Source organism: Protopterus annectens, chromosome 9.part0 (genome assembly GCF_019279795.1).
Source record: "Protopterus annectens isolate FY-2018-M chromosome 9.part0, PAN1.0, whole genome shotgun sequence".
NCBI classification, from domain to species: domain Eukaryota; kingdom Metazoa; phylum Chordata; order Ceratodontiformes; family Protopteridae; genus Protopterus; species Protopterus annectens.
This window is the reverse complement of record NC_056743.1, coordinates 945,912,276-945,934,834: the sequence shown is the minus strand read 5'-3', so window position 1 is coordinate 945,934,834 and position 22,559 is coordinate 945,912,276. Positions and strand designations below refer to the sequence as shown.

General features: G+C 38.7%; 1 protein-coding gene across 1 annotated transcript in view; it reads right to left on the bottom strand.

The window, feature by feature from the left end:
• KCNQ4 (potassium voltage-gated channel subfamily Q member 4) overlaps positions 1-22,559 on the bottom strand; it is a 1,236,349-nt gene that overhangs the window by 777,437 nt on the left and 436,353 nt on the right. The window contains exon 8 of the mRNA XM_044082186.1: positions 21,369-21,521. Coding sequence (XP_043938121.1) covers positions 21,369-21,521 — 153 coding nt within the window. The remainder of the gene's footprint in view (positions 1-21,368; positions 21,522-22,559) is intronic.

The following is a 22,559-nucleotide window of genomic DNA, read 5'->3' as shown; positions in this document are numbered from 1 at the left end:
GCATCAGTATATTAATGCTGTCTCCTACACCATAAGGGGATACAGCATTACTGGTGAACAGTAGCAGGTCAAATTGGACCACATGGAAAATCGTTGTATTTCATATTTTTGGCACACTTGAGAGTAACTACCCAGAATAATCACAATGTTTGGAAGGCCTGTAATGGGCATAACAAAAACACCCTGATATAGTTTATCATATGCCACATTTACAGAGGCTTCACACACTATTTGGCAAGGGGATTACACATTTAAAAGTGTTTCCACTAGGCTCATAGGTGTTTACTAGGATAATGATCACAAGGGCCTTTTTACCCTTTATAAGTGTAAGCAGGGGCTTGGGAGATGAGACATTTATAGGTTGCCTGTGTCCATTACAGACATAGTTGCCAAGCCAGGGATGCATTTCCTGTTCCCCATCCAATTGTCAAAGTTACACTATAATTGGGTTAGGGAGGAACTCTGCTTCACATGGATGAGAAGCCTGTTCCAGAGATGGGGTAGCCTCTGGGATACAGACACGTCTCTCGAGCAGGTCTTATTTATATCACAGGCAAGGTTTAAGTCATTAGAATGGGTATTCTAGTGTTGTTTGTTTTGTGGACATGCAGAAGGTCCATCACAGTGGGGTCTAACAATGCCCTGTATGCCAGGCATAGATCCTCCCTCAACATCCTATAGGAGACATAATACAGGGATAGAGCCTTGAGGCGGTCTGCATAGGACATTTTACTTCTGCCATGTATTCTTTTAGTGAGGAACCTCAGTGGACATTCCATTTGTTGGATATGCTTGGTTAGGTACATATCAAAGGGGGCAATGTACTCAATTATAGGTCTGATGAATGCCAAATACAGTGAAACAAAAACTTCCTTGGACCCAGATGCCATACCTTTGTTTACAAGTTGTGCAACAGAGAATGATTTCCTCACTACTGTAAGCATGTGATGGTCAAAGGCTAGATTACTGTGTGTGTCCCTAAGTCCCTGACTACTGAGTCAATCTAAGGGGTGTGTTGTCAATATGATAGTTACACCTGGGGTGGATGACTTCCTGAAGGATACTATTATGTATTTCTTGGCATTTAGTTTTAGTCCATTCCCTGACACCAGTTGTTTGTCTGTGTCAACTCTTCCTGAAGAATGGTGCAGAATTCAATAGCAATCATCTGCAAATTTAGTCAGCCAGAGACCAATGACATTGGATTTGACTTCAGAGAAGTAAATGTCAGAAAGTAGCAGTCCAAGGACTCCCCAGTTCTAACTTTCTGGGCCTTGTCTATGAACCAATTGGCTATCCACTGGGTGACATATGGGTATGTGCCTAACCCCAAGTTTGTCAACAATGTCTGAGTGGGGTACTATGTCAAATGCCTTGGTTAGGTCAGGGTAGGCAGTGTGAACCATTTTGCCCTCATCTATCTCTTTGGTGACTTCCTCAAAGAGGTTCACCAGGTTGAGTAGGCGTGACCTGCCCTTGATGAAACCAAACTCAGTTGGATCCAGTATCTGGGGGTTACTACATCATTACTGATCATTTTCATGATAATTCTTTCTATGACTTTGCATATAAGACTCGTGAGACTTATACGTCTGTTGTTTCCAGGGTCATGGCCCACCTTTGTGCAGAGGAATGACTGTTGCTGTTCTCCATCCATGAGGTACGAAGCCTGTTTGGAGGTTACGGTTATATAGCTACTCCAGAGATACTGACAGGTCATGTTTCATGTCATTTAGAAGGCATCCTGGAATATTGTCTGGGATCACTGAAGCAGTGTTCTTGGCCTTAGAGAGTAAGTTATTTTTTACTTTCAGCTTTATTGACAATGACCTCAGTAATCGCACTGCATGAACTATTGTGTTAACTGAGAAAATCCTTCGAGGGCAAAACTGATACAAGAAAACTTGTGCGTGTGAATGTATTCACCAGACGACTGTATATAAAAAACATGAAATTCTTAAAGATTGCTATTAACATTATGGATGCTTATAAAATCATACTGTCTCCATTGTGTCAGTTCACCAGGATTTGTGATTAAGCACCAAAAGATAATGACTGAAAACTGGAATTTATTTAAAGATGCAAATTATATTTTGTTTTAAAATGTTGCTAGTTATAGCACACTCAGGAATATACCTAGGTTCCAGATAGGCAAAGAGTGAGTGTAGAGCGTCAGCATCTTTTGTGTGTTTCACAGTAAAAGCTAGTTAAAAGTAATTCCCATCAACAGCAGTTTATACACTGAAACACTCATATTTATTCTGTAAATAAGCCACTGGGTATGGGAAATTAACAGTAAAAGATCACTGGAGAGATTTACGGATATGGCTAAAGGTAGGTAAATAGATGGATGGTTTATGCTTAAGGCTTGTATTACAGAGTCAAGGAACACAATCAAACTGCCAGCAGCCCAGGTTTTAAGTGGACCTGGATGTCTGGTAAAGCCATTTAACATAAGATGAAAGATGAAGTACGTTTTCATTCTAGGGGAAGATTTGTGGGGTCTTATCACTTAGGTAAATCAGTTATTCAGGACTGAAATAACATACAACCTCAGCTCATTTAACTGCAATAGGGAGAATGAACATGGTGATATGATCGTTTTGCTGTGCTGCCACTGCACATGTGACAGGGACTGGATGAAGGAGGTAAAGAGCTTCAGTGTGACAGTACTGAGGACCACAAAGTCCTCCACCGTGTGCTAGGTTACATCATCAGATGGAGTGACATGCTAGTACTCAGAACCACTGAGAACACAGGATGACTGATGGCTAGGACAGAAAATCAGTTATGGCCTGTACCACAGGCAAGAATCCCTCCTGAAAAATATTTTGAAAAATGTGACAGGGGAGTGTGCAATCCAGAGCATTCCTTCAGCCTCACATATTGCTTCCTTATTTCTTAGTAACAAGAAGTGCAAAAACTGCAGTTCAGTTAGTTTATGAAAGCCAAAAGCAGGGTATAGAAAATACCATGAATTAATCCAAAATCCAATGAATCATGCAGCCCCTTTAACAATTATTATTCTTTTGGGATATTCTGCAGTAATCTAAAGTTCTGACATTTTAAACCATGACTGGATATGCAGAATATTCACCCTAAATTATAATTGATATTTTTATTTACCTTGGAAAAAATATTTTTTTTCATTATAAGATGCAGCCCTCTGTTTATGGATCAGCTTGCCATATTTAAACAAAACAGTTTATTAAAGAGTGTTATTGTACTAAGCTTTGTACCAGATGACACAAAATGAGACAAGTCATTAAGCAAATACTTAAAACAAGGTGTACAGAGATCCTATTTCCCCCTCATAATAATTCTTGGTCAAATCGTGGTTAACATTTATGGTCTGGTTGCTCAGATTTTGCAGCAAAACTGGAAACAAAGGATATGCCAAAGCTCATTCTATCTGTATTTAATACAGCTTAAAATGTGAACAGATATGAATGGAATTTATTGTCTTCATAGTGCTAACTGGAGGCAAACATTATAATGCAGGTCTATGATCAAGCACTTGTCAATGGGAAATACTGTTTTGAAATGGAGATGAACTACAAAATAGTGGCTAAAGTTGTGGTTAAAAAAGTGAAAGAATGAGGCAGATCACAAGTAAAAATTAAGAACGTAATTCTTCATAGCATTTAAAATAGTGTTACATAAGGTTTATAGGTGACAAGCAATATATTTTCCTGTCATAAACCAGTTTTTAACATTTTTGCTTCCATGTGGGTTGACTTAGTCTATGTACACCAGGTAAGGCCTGTAGTATGTTGGGGAAACAGACATGCTCATCCATGTTATGGAAGTGGTACATCAAGCAATGTACTGAGAATTCAGCGAGCTGGCACCTATGACATACTGAAGGTGACTTCTATTTGTCTCTAAAAGGTCTTTCCCACAAGAGCTACATGTACCTCAGTGCCCATTGGTACTTGAAATCTATGTATTCAGTCTGATCCTGTTGATGGATAATACATATCAGCCAATGCCAATGAAATATCTGTCCATTTGAAGAGAGTCTGTCAGCTGCTGTTCCATTAGTGGGTATTGGCTGATCTGTAGTCAGTACGGTTTTCATTCCTGTGACTGTGTTAGATTACTGAGTGAGAGATAGTGGCACACGTACCCAGGAAGTTCTGATGCATGAATGCTGCTGCTTTTCCTAGCAGCTTTGCTTGCTGCGGCTCTGCAAATTCTCTAATGCATTTTGCTCTTATAATGTTGAGCAACTTGCTGCATGTCTAATGGTGCCTGCATCCATGAGTCGCTGCCTGCCTTCAACACTATTTATTTCCATCTCATTATGCACTCATTAGACTGTGGGCCTACATCTAACAGTATTTTAAGAGGAGAAGTACCAACATCCTGGATGAAAGTGCTAGCAGCTTTAATACCTAAAGAGGGTAAAGATCCATCAGATTCAGCTTCATACAGGCCCATGTCAATACTAAACCATGACTATAAAGTGTTCATGTCTACAATGGCTAAAAGAATGGCAAAATTGATAGATATAGATCAATGTGGTTTTGTGGAGGGGAGGTAAACATTTGACAACACTGACAGAACAGAAGGAAGCAGAATGTAAGAAAACACATCTGCATGTCCCTATAAGGTTATTTGCATACTCCTATTTTATACTGTTTTCCTTGTTACTCAGTAGTGCCAGCAGGTAGTATGAAATGTAACATGCCTGCATGGTGACACAATAGAGTGCCGTGTACTACTCAAGTTGACTATAAATACCAGCCGTGGCTTTCTAGCCTGCCTTAATGCAATTGTATACTGCTTTTTTTCCCTGATAAGTTTAACACAATATTAAAAAAAACTGTTTGGTACAGTGAACACAGTATTATTAATGTTAAGACCTGGGCAATGTTTGCGTTTTTTGTTTTCTTCAAAGATATACATACACATATATGTAAAGGAACTGAATTTGCAAAACGTTTATAGAAAAACAAATGTCTGAATAATACAATTCATTGCCACTTAAGATAAATATTGGACTGTGCTTCTTAGTCTGATTTCAGTTGAAACATGCAATACACATTCCTTACAGGAAAACATGCTTGTTATCATAAACTGGTGTTCTGATTCATTGTGCATCGATTTTGTGAACAAAATAGACATATGCTGCTAATAAAACACACCAAATGATTTAATAGTCATTATAGCCTCAGTTAATTTTATCCAGTTCAATGTACTTTTAACTATAGCACAATGTAAACTTGTATCACAGCATGATTTATTCTAAATAAATACCCCTAAACACATTTTAATATGGCATTTTAATGTACTGTTATATTTGTTTAAGGTTAACATTGTATCAGCATTCAATTATTTTAATTCTAACATTTATTCACAATTAAATGCAAAAATTACTTATAGAAAAGTATATTTTAAGTAAAAGATACTATGCCAAAGTTAGGATATTAGCCTATGTTGTCTGTGTTTGTCTCCAGCTGATGCAGTTTCATATGTATTCTGTATTTATAAAATTCACAATTACATAACGTATTAACCATCAGCTGTATTATCAATCATAATATGATGCTCTGCATTACGAATGAAGTTTGATTGTAGATTACTTTATCTTATTCTCTCCCCTTTCCTGTAGCCTATATGCCCAACAGGCAGGCCTCAGTGGGATGGGGAATGAAGGCAAGAGCTAAGTGGGTTAAACATGAATCAACATAGCCAGGTGAGGTTGGAATCAGGGATCACAGCATGGGCAGGAGTAAGACAATAAGATGTAGGCAAGTAATACAAACTATTTAGAGCCTAAGGCCTAGTAGCCTGATCTATGTTATATCATAAAAAGTACAGCTGTGAGCTTTATCCATTCAACCAAGCTACTACAGATGTGAGGTTTACAGGCAAATTAAGGAGGAGGTGGTACAGATTCTGATATATGGTATATTGCTGTTTTTGTTGACGGTTGTATGGGAGAATTTTCTTTCATTTTTTTTTTTAATGCAAGAGAGACCCATGGAAAAGTAAGTTCCAGTGGCGGCTATAAGTAGTACCTACAACTGTTTGGTTTTGGTGTGACGTAAGGGCTTTAGATGATATTGCTGGAATTTCTGTGAACATGTTTAATTAGTTTTGTGTTTGCAGCTATTATATTGTTTTCTTACAGACAGTGTTTAAAAGGAATGCTGCCTTGGAGATGGCAACTAATCTGGTCTTTTACTGGTTTAGAAAGATGGTGGCACACTATTTTATATACTGAATGCTCTAAAAACATCTTTAAGAGTGCATTAATTGGCTTGTAATTAATCTTACTAACTTGTGACCAATGCTGTGTTTCTATGACCTAATGCATAAGTAACAGGCTTCTGCCATTTATAGTTTCAGTTGTTATAACAGTGGTTTGAATCTTGCAGTGTTACTGCTGGGGGCATTTTAGCAGGCAGCTCATAAACAGGAAAAGCATGCTTAGATTTGTGCAGGGCTGCTGTTTAATAAGTGCTTCATTGGTAGCTATTCTCCCACACAACTAGGGGATGTTTTGTCCCTAGGCTGCTTTAGACAAGTCATCTGTTGGCATATTTTGTGGCAATTGAAGTGTATGTCCTGTATTCTTGCTGCTGGTGACAAAAGCGTAACAATACAAGTTGTGTGGGCACCATGGCGGGATCAGCATCTGGTAAGTGATCAGCTGGTGAGTGTTACATTTTGTTAACTTTTCTTGAAGAGTAGGCATTCTTCTACGGCTGATGCTGGTAGAGTGGATGGATCACCTTCCAGTGGCACTAGGATAATCATTATCTTAAGATAGACGCAGATTGTGGAAGATGTATCCAGTGTATTGTGAAACAGCAGGATAACAGTAAAATTATAGAACCCACAAAACAGGAAGCAAACTAACTAGTAGTACAGCCAATACTTCACTACTTTGTTGGCACGTGGTTCAACTACCATTTATCAACTTTTCCTGAAACAGGCATTTGTTTCTAGGAGTAGGGAAAGTAACAAAACAAATTCTGTGTGTGGCACATAATGGGCTGCAAAGATGGTGCCATTATTTCTCGTGTCCTGTGACTGGGCAATATCAATGGTCAATGCAGGGAATTGGTGGCGCTAGGAGGTAAACCTTTCCACTTAGAGTATATCAGAAAAAAAGAAGACAAACAGAAGAGGAAACGGGACAAGAATCAGATTTCAGTTGCTCACATTTGGCTGACTGCATAAGGAATTACTTAGAAAACATGTACTGCTGGGGCTGCTTGATGAATAGTTGGCAGTGCACAGCTGGGGTTAAACAGAACTTTAGCATGTTAGCCTATATGCTTGTGGTTCAGTACTTAATACACCACCACAGTTAAGCTAGGAAATGGGATTATAAATAAAGTAAAATTAAAAAAAAATAGAGGCATGTTTTTGCATAGTGATCAGGTGTGAGAGAGAAAAACGCAGTAACACAGAGACTTTAGGTGCTGCCTACCTACAGGCAAGATTGCTGACATGACTAATGGTAGTTAACTGTAGATATATATATTTTTGTGTTTGTGCCTGTGCGTGTATATATACATAAACAGATATGTGTGGAAAACGGATTTGATAAGTTCCCCTTTGGTTGACATCTGTTTAGTCAACTATACAGATGGTCAACAACTGTACATTTCCCGGGGTAGGAAAATTTGCCTTTTTTCACAAAATTGTGCAATCTCAGAGTTAGTATACATAATTAGTAGGGGGTGAAGGGGGCTTGCACCTCGTAATGCAAAAAATGTTTTACTGTTTTTTTTAAACAGTCTTGTACATCTGATAAGATTTCTTGCTCAGAGCATGCATTGTAATGTGTTAGCATTTGCAAAACTGACCTTTTATGGTTGACTTTATGAATATCAATATTTGGGTCATTTGCTGTTTACTAGTAGACCTTTATATTGTAACTGATACCTGCTTAGTCAACACAATTTGGTTGACTAAGCATAATGCTGACATATGTACGAGATCGCACAATTCACTCGGTTGGAGAGTATGCCCTTTCCGCTATATTTTGTGATCTTGCAGTTAGTATATAAAATAAGCAGGGAGGGAGTGGAGGGGAGTGGATCTTGCCCTCTCTTCAAAAAAAAAAATTTATTTAAAATTTTTTCATGTTTAATATTGCATGTACCATTGTCAGTGCTCAGCACGTGTACTAGACTGTCGACATTTACTTTGTCAAGAAATTGTGGTCAACATTTCAGTCCACTGACTTTTTATCTGTAGACAGATTATAGTATATATATATATATATATATATATATATACATATATATATATATATATATATATATATATATATATATATATACACACACACATATATATAGTTAGTTAGATAGAGATATAGAGAGGTGTGTGTGTGTGTGTGTGTATATACGCAAACTGGAGAGAAAGCACAAGAGTTCAAGCAATTACTCAGGGCTCTAGCACCTCAGGAAGAAGAAGAAATATGCAGAGTTGAAGAACTGCATGAGAACTACAGACAGGTATGTGGCCAAGCCAGATATGGATATAAGGTACATACGGAAAGCTGGTAATAGAATGCACAAGTTTAAGCAGTCATCAAAAGAAAGAAGGAATGCATGAAAAAGTGGGAGCTAGAAAAAATGGATCAGATTAAGAATGAATTTTGGTCGGCTAAGACAGGAGTTATAATTGAAAAGAACAAGGCATCACAGGCATTCTACCAGCTTCTTGAAAGTGACTCTGCAGATAGCATAAATAAACTCTATCAGGTTACGATGCAAAGACAGAAAGACAAAGAAGATGATCAGACACCATTCATAAGAGATGCCATCAACAACCTGCTAGCCAGTCCACACGACTTCAAAGGCAAAATGGAAGAATATTTCCAACAGCTTCTGAATGAAGAAAATCGAGCAGAAGCTCTACTGCCCCAGACACAGCCTACAATGAAAAAATTGGAGGGGCCCATCCTTGAAAAAGTAAGAACAGCACTAAGGAAAATGAAGTCAGGGAAAGCAGCAGGCTTAGATGAGGTCTCAGCATACATGAAGGAGAGAATTAGCGAGACAGCAAAGGAATGGTTCCTGAGGATAACAACAGCAGTATGGAGAGACAGGCATATCACAGATGACTGGAGAATAAATATACTCATGCCATTCTACAAGAACAAAGGAAACAGCCACAACTGTGGGCAGTACAGAGGTATCAAACTCCTGTCACTGCATGAATGTTCTGGACAGGGTGATCGATAAACAGATACAAAGAGTAGTAAAAGTAAGATGGGAGATGAACAATTTGATTCAGATCAGGATGTGGCATAACTGTCCCAATGTTTGCAGTGAGACAGTTGAGAAGAACATAGAAATGAGGGAGAGTGCAAATGGGCATTCACAGACTTGCAGAAAATCCCAAAAAAAGCTGATTTGGGTAGTCCGGTGGTGCTTTGAATTCCCAGAAAAATTAGCAGAATTAGTGCAAACTGTGTATAAGGACCCAATGACTCAATTACAAACAGTGTTCTGTCTCACAGGGGGTTCCCAGTGAGAGTGGGAATGCATCAATGTTCAGCTCTGATCCCACTGCTGTTCATACTGCTGATGGTCTACATCAGCAAGCAGGTTGAAGAGGGCAGATTAAAAAGTTGCTGTATGCAGACTATGTGGCATTACAAGCAGACTCTGTGCAAGAACTTCTGCAAAGGATGTCACACACTTGTCAACATTATGCTTATTCAATCAAATCTGTACTCACTTTCTTCCCATGTGGCTTCAGTTTTTTTGCAAAACTGCAGGTACATACGATGAAACTGAGTAAAATAAGACAGCTGTAAGGGATTAAATGGGGGAAATCAGAAGATTATGAGAATTGAGATAGAAGGGAAAATAGAGGAGCAGTTTAACAGCTTCTACTAACTAAAAGGGGTTGATGAGAACAAGGGAAGTCTAAATAGGGATGTTCAAAGCTAGAAACAGAGGGGCTTCAGCCAAATGGCACAAAGTGTCCGGGGTACTGTATGACAGAAGAATGCCAAAGAAGTAAGGTGTACAAAACAGTGTTGTGACCAGTACTACTATATGGTACAGAAACCTGGGCAGTAAAGGTAGAGCAGTCGAGGAAGCCAGAGATGAAGTGCTAGAGATGGGTAGTAGGATGCACACTGTGGTACAGACAAAGGAATGAGGATATCAGATCAGAAGCCAAAATAGCTCCAACTGCAGAGAAGTCAAACAGAACAGATTACGGTGGTTTGGCCATATGTGCAGAAAAGCAGAAGGCAATCTGGTGAAGATGATTTGGACAGACATGATAATGGCAAGAGGAAACAAGGGTGTCCTGCAAAGAGATGGATAGATTGTGTGAGAGAAGAAGACCTGTAACAGTCAGCTATGACTGTCAAAGGTAGGAGAGTGGGATTGAATCAAGAGAGATGGTGACAGTTGACATGACACACCAGCCCCATGTAGCCAATCTACAGAGTGATGTGGATATAAATATGTGTGTGTGATTATTTTTATATGAGAGTGGGGATTGTAAAACAGAAAATAATAAAATAGTGCAGAAGATAACCTACATAAGATACATGTAATAATTACATATTTTACATAGAGTAACAACTTAATAAGATAAGCCAAAGTGTGGAAAAGGGAAAAAGGATGGGAGATGAATCCACTTTTTTAGTAGTGGATTTGCTGGCCTCCTACAAAACCCAAAACACTTCCTCAGAAGATTGGTGCCTGAAAGGAATCAGAACCTTATCACCCAAAGTGTCAATTAAAGGGTGGAAAACTGAGGGTAATGAGAGATTCCTTGTTTTGTGTAAGAATATCCAATCCAGTGAAGCAACTTGTGGTGATTGTCCCCGACCAGGTGAAAAACAGAAGAAAGAACCCATGCTGCCTTGGCCAAAAGGGAGTCACCAGCAAGATTTTGGGTGTCCACATGATCTTGTACAGGATCTTTGGTAGCAGAGAAAGTGGGGAATAGTTATACAGAAAATCCCCTTCCAAGAAAAAGACATGGTGTCCACTTTCCAAGCCAGAGGACTTGTCACTCTGGGGCACAACTGGGGAACTTATTTCTTCAGAGGGAAGGAAAAAAAGTCTACCTGGGGAGTAACCCACCAATGGTCAATATCCAGAAACACTTCCCTGAGAAGTATCCATTCCTGAGGATTTGTCCTGGAGCTGCTCAGCCTGCCAACAGATTGTGCTCTGAAGGAATATAAACGACCTAAAGAACTAAGTAATGGTGGACTGCAAAATTCCAAGCCTGAAGAACCAACTTGGACAAAAGGTAAGATCTTGTGCCCCCCCCGTTGCTTGTTGATGTACCACATCACATGTGGTACTGACTGTAATAACCTTTACAGGACCTTGTACCAAAAGTGAGAGAAAAACCTGGAAAGCTCAAAGTAGAGCCCTCATCTCCTTGAAGTTGATATGGTCTGTCAGGTGTTGATGGAATCAAAGACCCTGGACTTTTAAGTTGTTGGAGGCGGCTTCCCAACTGTGATCAGACACATCTGTCTACAGCTCCTGAAAAGGAAGAAGAACCTGAAAATGCAGACCAGGAATCTGGCGAATCTGCCATTGTAGCTCTTGCATGAGACAAGGTAAGAAAGGAACTAGATGCTCCAGAGGGTGGCAGTGCTGGAGCCAAACATTCTTAAGATAACACTGAAATTTCCTCATGTGGAGTTTGGCACAATGGTAATAGTGCATGCCATGTACCCCTAAGCTCGGAAAAATTCCCTTGCAGAAACAACTGGTAGGAGAAGAAGCTTCTGGAAATAAGCGGTCAAAGAGGGGATCTTGGGAGGTGACAGAAAAGCCAGCATTTGAATGGTCTGAATCCAGCAACCCAAACACACCTAGTCCTGAGAAAGACTCGATACAGTTTTTGTGGCTGAGGGTGAACACCACTGCACAGACGCAGCACAGTGAAGTGCAGATTCTGAAGGAGGAGTTGTTGAAAGGGGGTTTCAATTAAAAGGTCATCCAAATAAGGGAATATATGAACTCCCTGAAGTCTGCAGAAGGCTATCACACAGGCCAGACACTTGGAGCTGTAGAATGACCAAAAGGCAAAGCAGAGAACTAATGAAAGAAAGAAACAGAAACATAAAAAACTTCCTGAAGAAAATGCAAATAGGAATATGGAAGTAAGCTTTCTTCAAATCTAGAGATACCTGAAAGGCTTGAGGATGCTACAGAAGGGAAAGTATATGATGAGACCGTATCCTAAAAGAAGGGATCTTGAGACATGTGCTAAGAAAAGACAGGTCGAGAATGGGCCTCCACAACCTCTCTTTCCTGAGAACCAGAAACATTCTGGAATAAAAACCTGTTCCCTGCTGAAACAAGGGAACAAGATAGATGGTCATCTGACCCATCAGATCCTGCAAAACCAAAGGAAAATGAGGGAGCTGGCAAATTGGACCCATGGTATATTCAATAAAGGTACCATGCACCTCTTCCCTAACTAATATTTGGGTAATCCCCCTAGTCCCTTCAAATATAATCAGCCAAGGTTCCCCCTAAACATCTGCACCATACATATGCACAGCCACAGTGAATATGAAGGCAGACAGCTCAGTGTCATTCCTCCAAGTGGCTCATTGTAAAGGGAACTGATATGGGTACTGGATGGTCCTCGGTCCTCGGATTCTTCATCTAACCTAATGGAGAAGTCCAGTGGAGGCTGGATAGCAACAGGATGTAGTGGCAGCTGAACTTCATTGTGGGGGGATTCAGCCCTGAGCCAAAAGATTCAGACGCTGGTTTTCTAAATGATTGCAGAGTACCTTATAGATAAATGCCTGACAAATCTCACATTGTGTATTGTCATATGTAGCACCCAAAAGAAAAAGGCACTTCTTATGTCTATCTTTATGGGGATCCTGCCTCCCACACTCACATTTTCCCTTCCTGGATTACATGAAAACAAACTAGAAAGAGGAACAAAAGAATAGAAGAAAGTAAAATAGGGCACTTACCTTTACAAGGATCTCTAGATGAACTACTCAGTGAATGGCACACAGACCAAATTCTTAGGTAGTGTTCAACTATCAGCAAAAATAGTTCTGAAGATTAGGTGTCCGTACATCACATATGAACCTTAAACCTTGCATATAGGACATATGTCTGACGTATGACACCTGGAAGGTGCAAAGATTTTGGTATGTTGTCCGGATATTCAGCTATGCTTGGAAGTATATCACAAGAGTAAAGAACACTGTAACAGTGATAAGGAAGGATCATCACCAGAGCCATAGAAGCTCAAAGGATCTGAATGTTCTGTGATGTATTTTATGCTTTCTTTTTGAAAGATAATTACTTCTTGAATGTATTTTTTATTGCTACGTAGAAGAGTTATGTAAGAGCACAACATTATTGTGTGCATGAGTGTGTCTAGTTTTAGTGATATAGTAATTTTTAAACACACACACATCCTTGCCTTCAGGAAAACTGGAGGAATTCTATTTCACCAACTTTGAGATGCTGGAGGAAACCAGGGCACAAAATTAGACACACATGCACACAGAGGGAGGGCATACAGATTCTACATAGAAAAACACATAGCCAAGAACTCAACCAGAGCAGAGCACCTTGAAATGGCAATGCTGTTCACTATGCTACTCTGACAATGTCCTGTTGCTTTCACACACACACATCCTCTTTCTGCCAAACCACCAAGGATAGCCACCTATCATATGGAAGCCCTAGCTTTGTGATGGGAAATGAAAGAAATTCTGGCCAACATTTTACTCATAAATATGAGGCTACCACTTCTCCCCCACACACAAGCTTAACAGTAGTGTTGAGGAGGTTTCTGGTAGAAAGTGAAAGGAATTTTAACCGGCTTGCTACTCACTGCTACCTGCCAAATACACAGTGACACAAGCATAAGCCACAGCAGCACTAGTTTACACTGTTTTCAACAAACAGCAGTGCACTGTGCAACACTAGTGCTGCTACATCAATAGTTGACTGTTGTGCTCTAAACATATATCTGACACTGTCCCTGATTTTGCCCCATATTTTGACTTGTCCCTCATTAAAAAAAATAAATAAAAAATCTGATCTGCTAGTAAATCATTCAGGATTGCAAACAGTCAATGCCAGACATTCAGCATTATACACTACTTATTATTGTCCAAAAAATGCATCTTAATGTAAAACATGCTGTTGTCTTAACTTTTTAAAGTGAATTAGAGTAATATTTTAAAAGTGCTCCTGATTGTGAACATTTATTCTGCTATTATTTTTGGCTTTGCCCAGAATTCTTGAGCAAAGAAGTTGAGAGTTACAGTGTCTGGTGTCCAGTATTTATAAAAATCCTTGAAAGAGAAAACCATCTCTGAAGCTCAGTATCATCTGCGCTTCTTAACATCCCAGGTAAGTACTCAGATCAGACACTATGGGCTGCCTATCTCTAGCACTTACGTCGCTCAGGTTCATTCACTGATTACCAGCTTTATCTTAACAGTGTCATATCACAAACCTGTTTAGGATAAAGCACACACCTGGAGAATGAATGAACTTTTTTTTTCCTCCTCATTTTTCCTTAACCAGCAGCAGATTTTTCGGGGCTCTACACAGTCAAGGATGATTGGGAGTCCCAAAGAGCTGTGAATATTGCTGGTGCCTAAAGCCAGTTATGCTGTTAATTTCAGTGGACACACTCACCAACAGGATTTAATGAAGTCAAGGGCACTATGTCAGTGGGAAAACATTTAGGGCCATATTCCAAAATACTTGCTCTCATTGCAAGTGACTTACTCACAGACTTGTTCTCACAGAGTAAGCGACTAAGCCTGAGAGCAAGTCTTTTGTTATCTGATCTCATTGTAAGCCTGTTTATACATAGGCCTTACACCAAAGTAAGTGATTTACACAGAGAACAAGTCTTTTGGAATCCGGGCAGACTAACACCACAGAAAGTCACTTGCATTGAGAACAAGTCGTTTGGAATCAGGCCCACCATGAAATTATGAAGCCTGCTACTTTGACAAAAGACTATTACTACAAACAGAGGTATCTGAATTTTGAAACAGTAGTAGTGCCAACTCTTAGGATTCTTCATCCTAAAAGTTATTATTATGCACATCATTTGTTAAGTTCACAAGATTTCTGCACTACCATTTGTTGATGTAACAAAATATCAAAATAATATAACTTGATGCGGTTAGGGGCCACCAAAGACTGCTAGATTTGCTGGTGCATAAAACCACTTATGTTGCTTGTGTGCATGTTTATTTCCTCTGGAGTATTGCTCATATATGAATATCCCCAGTATAGTACTCCAGGTAACCTAAACACTCAAGTAGTTGTAAAAGCTATGTTAAACCAATGAAATGAATCGCAGTTTATCTGTGTGTTCCATTGTTTTTGTGTAGAAATACCTGTAACATTTGCTGTACTTTGGCCACTGTAACAAAACTGAAATTTTCAATTCACATTTAGCTCTCTCACAGTAACCCATAAAAAGGAGGCATGCTAGCAGTAGATGTAAGTCTCAAAGCAAAAGGCACACTACTAATTACAAACATTATGTTACATAGTGCAGCACCTTACCTCATCCCTCTCTGTCAATTGTTTACTAATGTCTCTGTTTGCTCCCCCTCTTTACATTTGCATAGGAATTGGTGGGCCCAAGTTTTTCACCTTACATACAAATGGTAGCACATTAAACATTAGCCTTCTTTGCTAGCACTGATTGGAGTGCTCGGCTGTTTTGTGGGCACACATGAATGGTTATGGTTAAATTATCTAAATTATAGGCATTCACAAGGAATCCAGAAGTCTTAGGTTACAGAAAACGCTAAATATTATTCTAAGTTCAGTATTTTGTGTGACAAGATAGACATAACTGATACTTAACACAGGTCAGGATTCAGAAACAATCCTGTCTATGAGCAGTGAAACTGCATCAAAAAGAGCTTTTTAGCCTGATCACGGAGACCAGCTATTCAGAGAAGTATTAACCACACTAAGGAAAGACCTCCTTATCATCTAATTTGTGTGTCTCTAAATCATTCTTTGATTACTGCAAGAGCTGGGAAACATTTTTCTGCTGCCTTGTTGCAATATATCACTTTATCACGTGCCCTTCTCGTTTACTCCCCATACACGTGCACACAAACACACACACTTATAATACATATGTGCACAACGCCACACCTTTACCTATCCCTCAATTAATGGAACACCCCTGATGTTCCCTCCTTTTTTTCCCATTCCCTCCTAAATTACAGATGATTACAGTCAGACAAAAATGCCATTTTTTATAATTTCTCTCTCCTTATTGTTTAAGAAATGCATTATGATGCAAGACTTTTTATTCTATTAATCCTTTAATAGGATTAGAGTATTATTTACAGACACTTCCAGGTGCCATCCAGTGTACCAATCCCCCCAGTTTTGTACAGAAGTCTTCAGCATGGCTCTCATATGTCATGGACCAATATAGTCAGTCAATAATGCCAGTGATCAGTTTTATTCTTGTAATATTCCACTCTTTATGTTCCAAAAACTGTGTTCTATTAACTTTGCAAAATAAATTAGGATATTAGTATTACATTCTACTTTATTACACTTTATTTACCCATAGGTTATATACATGTTGTTAGAATTACTAAAATTGTCTATAATGATATAACTCTATAGAATTGTCCAGATGTGTAGTGTATCTTGGAACCTAGTTTATGTTCTCTCAACTTATTTTTGTATAGTATTCCTTATGTCACTTGTATTGCTTTTGGACTATAATGTAATAGTATTGCACAGTATGTACAGCTTTTCTCCCCAGGCCTCCACTGAAAATGAATTCTGTAGACCCACGCACTCAGACTATCCCGGTAAACAAATTGTCAAATAAATGAATTAGGATATTATTCAAGATTGTTCTTGATTGTGTCTAATACTCCCCCCATACAATTTTTGTGGTGCACAACCTAGTGTTTTATTAACTTCTGAAGTGACCTAGGGATTTTTTTTTAATTTTTTTACACTTTGTTGACCACGTTACTCTGATTAGGCCAATGGCTGCCTTTCAGGGAAGGCCTGGGTTAGCATTCATACTGGCTAAGAGAAATTTGGCCAGGGCACCAAGGAACTATCTCGACTTTTGTTGATGAGAGCCATGGGATCATTCAGTCCACCTTAGCTACCACCAAGTCAGGCAGATGGGACCTCAGATTAATAGATCACCTGATAGATGACACACTTCAGAGTGCAGCATCACCCTTATGTTGCACTAAAGTTTCAGCATTGGAAAATGAATCCAACTACAATTCCCAGAAGGTAGGGTATGAATAGGTATTTGTCCTCATTTAGTGATATAGTTTATCCTGGTGTTGAGCAAGAACAAAGCCAGCTTTTGTCTAGGACATCGTTGAGAATGGTTTTGAAGGATTGGATGGAGGGTACTGACCTGATGGATAGCGATAAGGAGTTCTATGCCTTAGCAACATGATACGAGTACAGACAATGCCCAGCAGATTTGGTAGGTTTGTGGGCAGACAGGAGTTTTTTGTTGCTTTATCCTTCATGTAATTTGGGTCAAAATTGATAAAAATCATGAAGTACACAAACAATTAAAAGTCTATAAATTTTATTCTTCAAAAAGTGTATGATAATTTCAGTTATTTTACTCCCAACAGTTGTTAAAATAAATAATAGCAGTAACAAAATGCATCACTGATTTTGAGCTCTGGCTCTCGTAATTTAGGGATTGGTCAGCCTTGTTGAAAGCTATCCGAACATAAAAGTTAACAAGAGTTTCCTTTATTCCTTTTCCCAGACAGCTCATACATCTCACATACTGAATTTTATATGCAAAGTAATCTGTGTGGCCTGTTGCAATTTAGTAATATCTTAGCTTTTGACAGTCACTGGCTGGTTCTTTCACTTTATCGCATTTTGGCACCTCTGTTTGGTTCAAGTCTGGGATGCTTTCTGAATGCAGCCTGTCTGCCCTTCCTGTACCAGTTTGGGTTTTTGCTGTGTTCCTACTCTTTTTCTAGTTATTCCAGCAGCCCAAAAGTCTATGTTGTTTTGAATATTTTCCCCTTAATTTGTGAATTGCTTTGGGGGGGCAAGGGTGACAATAACTGGAATTAAGAATGTGAATTTATTTTTGTTAGTTTGTAACTGTGTGATCTAGCAATGGAAACTAATTATCCCTTTGCAAATAAATGATTTATATAAACTATTGCTAGTTGCTGCCAAACATAAAAGCACATCTTTGTAAAGTGGGGGTTAAAAAAGAAGTGCTTCTGTGATTGCCAGTATGTGACTAGCAATAGTTTATATAAATCATTTATTTGCAAACGGATAATTAGTTTCCAGAATAGCAGGCTCAGTGGCACAACAAAGTAGAACACTTGGCTTGGTGCAGAAGACTGTAGGTTCTATGCCCACACCAGACAGATCTGTTATGGATGCTGCAGTGCAGTACATGGTGGGTGCTGTACTCCTGTGTGTGCCATCCTTCCGATGAGATGCTAAACCAAGAGCCTCATCTGCTTGAGCTGGTGGTAGCTCAGTTAGATTTAAAATATCCCTTGGCCCCTATCAAAAAGAGTAGGGTAAGTTCCTTGATGCCTTGGCCAAATTTCCTCTAATCGTATAAATACCAAATCAGGTCTCCCCTGAAGAGAGGCTACTAGCCTTTTGGGACTAACTTGGTCAACAAAGGATAAATATATAAATGACTAATTACAGCTGAATGTTCCGGTTTCAGAACATGTTTTCTGGGAGGCTCTGTTTAGTCCATAATCTGGTCCATTTTTCACTTTTAGCAGATGAATGTTGTCAAGAGTAATAAAAGCTATCTACATGTTAGAAAAAAGCATAGAACACAGAAGGAGAAGGGTGTTGCTGTGTTTTTCTCCCATTTCATTTAAGTAAAAGCCCAATTCCCCAATAATGATCAACCAATCCTAAAGGCTGCACACCCATCTGGTTGTCAGTCTGCCAATGACCCTTACCCTCACCCATGAAGATACCCAAAATATCTCAGCTTGTAAAGAGCAATCCATCCTCTTCAGGGAGTGGAACCACAACATCTGATTTGGAGACGATACTTCTCATCCCTGTTTAACTCACAGCAGTGAAACATATCAGTGCAAACTGGAGAACACAGTTACCAGAGCCCAAGAAGGCAACATAGTCTACAAACAGCAGATATGCAGTCTTTCTTTCATCAGAGTATACTGTACTTTCCAGAACTTATTTGTTCCTTGATTTTACATCCACAATATTCACAAACAGTAAAAAAAGACAGGGCACACCCCTTGGCAGAGTCCTATGCCCACCTTGGATGTATTCAGCTTAATGCCTGGAATGCTGTTTCTCCTCAAATACAGGGACCAAAGTAAACATAATAGCAATTCCAGAATCCCAGACTCTCACAGGACCTCCCACAGGACATTACAGTGTATATACTGTAGCTTATGCCTTCGCCTGGTCCACAAGATACACACAGACAGGATAATAATTGCATATAAGTACTCCAATATCTGCAATAAAATGACATAGAATGAGAAAGTTGCTGGCTTTGTGTACAGTGTTATGCTGACCATATTTCATGCTAAATGAATTATATTAGTGTGTTATATTAGTGAGTCTGTTCCTTGGACTAGTGCCATTAAGGACCCCTTCACAGGCTTCTGCCATATTATTTTTCTGAATTTTGTTTTCAGTTCTCATTGTCAAATTAATTTATTCATATTTCAGTGTGTATTCAAGATCATGTTTTTTTCTCTCTGCATGAATATAAAACATTAATAAGAAATGTATTCTGAAAAGTGTTATGCTCATAGTGACATGATGTTCCTTAACAAGAAAACCCACTGTTGAAAGAGATTTGCATTTCAAAAATGTTAAACTGCATTACATCTTATACAGATGATATTTTGGCCTCAAGAAGACAGTAGAAACAGGAAACATATATGCAGTTGTTCTTCTTTCGGCTTTTCCTGGTTAGGGTTCGCCACAGCGGAACTCCGGTCCGCTAATGACTGGCAGTAGATTTTCACGGTGCCAAGGTGCCAGCTCGACGTCCAACCTTCAAAGAAGGCATGCAGTGTAACAGATTTGCTGAAATGTAAGATTTATACTGTACAAGTATTTCTTTGTAATTTGAGATGAACTTGTTTCTTTCTGCGTAATTTGGCTTCATGCTCATAGCACTACACACATGCATGTCTTCTCTAATGATAAGGGAGCTGTTGCTGGTTCAGTTCCATTTATTTCATACGTAAAGCAAAACAACAGACAAAAATTCAAAATAGCCATTACCTATCCTTTGATAAAATGCAAAATGTACATTCCAGCAATGCTCTTGGTACTATGAGTCACTTATAAGCAGCAACCATGCCACAAAGCAATGTGACATGGATCTCAGATTTGTAAACCTACATTTTCCATAAATACTTTTTGTTATAAAGTATACAGTACTGGAATTTTCAATTAGGTTTTGAGATGTAATGTGTTAGCCTTGAAGAGTCATAGTAAAAACTGCAAACCAGTTAATACCTAATGTATGGAGCTTGCATACTTATTTGTAGAAGAAGATAAAAAGAGCAACTCACAATCATGCATGCACAACAGAATTCCTGGCATTTGCTAGACCTTTGTGGAATACTGGACAGTGGCCATATCATCTGTTTGGCAATTAATTAGTGCAATCACACCATGCAACTGTGAATCACAGAATGAGGCTATTTTTGCTGACATCTATTGTTTTCACATCTGTGCTGTTTTTATTACTTCAATTTCCATTTTCCCATAAATGTGCAATACACACAAAGCCACAACAGTCCATGCTGATTTATCAGACAAAGGAAAAGAAGCTTGCAACACGAAGATAGCTTTGTGCATCACCACGGAAATAGCACTACATATAAAACAGCAGTGACATAAGCATATGACAAAGTTTGACGTTTAACACTGGAAATAAAGAAAGATATGAAGGTGTGCATCCAGAGATTAGCAAGGTGAATGAGTGTATAAAAGAAGGAAAATTCATTTAGGTTGTTTAACTGCAGGCTCCTCAGCCTGAGCCCAAAGAATAGGAAGCCAAGCAGGAAGCAGTAATTTTTAACCAGCCTATATTCAAGCCTAAGTGTTTGAGGTGTTGTTTGGATCTACAGCCTCTAGTAGCTGCATTCAAATTCGTTAGATTCTTTATATTAGCTAACCATTTAATGAATATATTTATTGCTGACTTCAACTGTTAAGGCATGCAGTGGGAGGGCTTACATCAACAATACAAACAAATGTGCAATTAGTAGGATTCTGTGCAGTGGCCACAGCCATTTAGATACAGGAGTTAACAATTAAAACAAAGGAGAAATAAACAGAAGAAAGGACAGATAGCAGGTGAATTATATCACCTACCTTTCCCCTGAAATATAAGGGGATGTGTTTGGTTTCTGGTTGATGGTATAACCAGGATAGCGAGGGGGTTCTTCTTGCATTTTTTTCACTTCACAGTGTCTAAATCCTCCATTACGAGTGCGGTGGAGTGATTCAAATAAAAGGACCAATTCTCTGGATATAGTTAAAATAAAATAAAATGGTTAACTCAAATAATAGAAACTAAACAAAAAAAATGATCAAATTAAACATAACATCCAGTGTTAGAGGAAAATATAAATAACTGTCACAGTACTTGAACCAGTAATTATCCCAACATGGATATTGTTAAAATAAAATAAAATGGTTAACTCAAATAACAGAAACTAAAGAAAAAAATATGATAAAATTAAACATAACCTCTAGTGTTAGAAGAAAATATACATAACTGTCACAGTACTTGCGGCAATAATTATCCCACCATGAACATTAAATGCATGTATCTGGGAGATATATTTTCATGAAAACTGAGTCCATTACTAGAAAATGTATATCTTTCTCAGTAAAATAAGTGGCACACATTATAAACACATTGAAAATTCACAGATCATTTGGATGATGTATGACTGACCCCTTCTACTTTCACATACACACGAGCATATACACACATGCAATGCACACACGCACACACCTGTGCAAACAACGTTTCTATTGCTAGTGCTAAATTCCTACAGTACCATTGTTGCAATGTGCTTATCATTGTAATTAGTTTCACCTTGCATGCCTGTTAATTTTATTATTTTACATTTTGCTTGCTTGATAACCATACAAACCTACTAGATACAAGTGTGTCCCTTTAGTGGTGACTCCAAAGTAGTGCCTGGGTAAGTGATGGGCTCAGTCACTCAGTCTGTAAGTGGAAATGACGAGAATAAAACCAGGACTTCAGGGAGAAGTCAGTTATCCATTCAAACATTAAACCCCCGTCTCTCAAAATGACATTAATTAATGGGCCAAAGTTGGTAAAAGTACATCGCCTTACAATATATAGAAGTTCGACTTCACTAGTTTAACAAACTTGACAAATTCCACTCTACAGATTCTGAAAACTGGTATTTGGTAGTAAATATTTGTTTACTAGCATCCAATTACTGATATATACTTAGGCCAATTCACAACTTGCAAGGCATTCATTTGCATAGTATTTAAACCTGAGTGCTAGGTCAGCCCTTG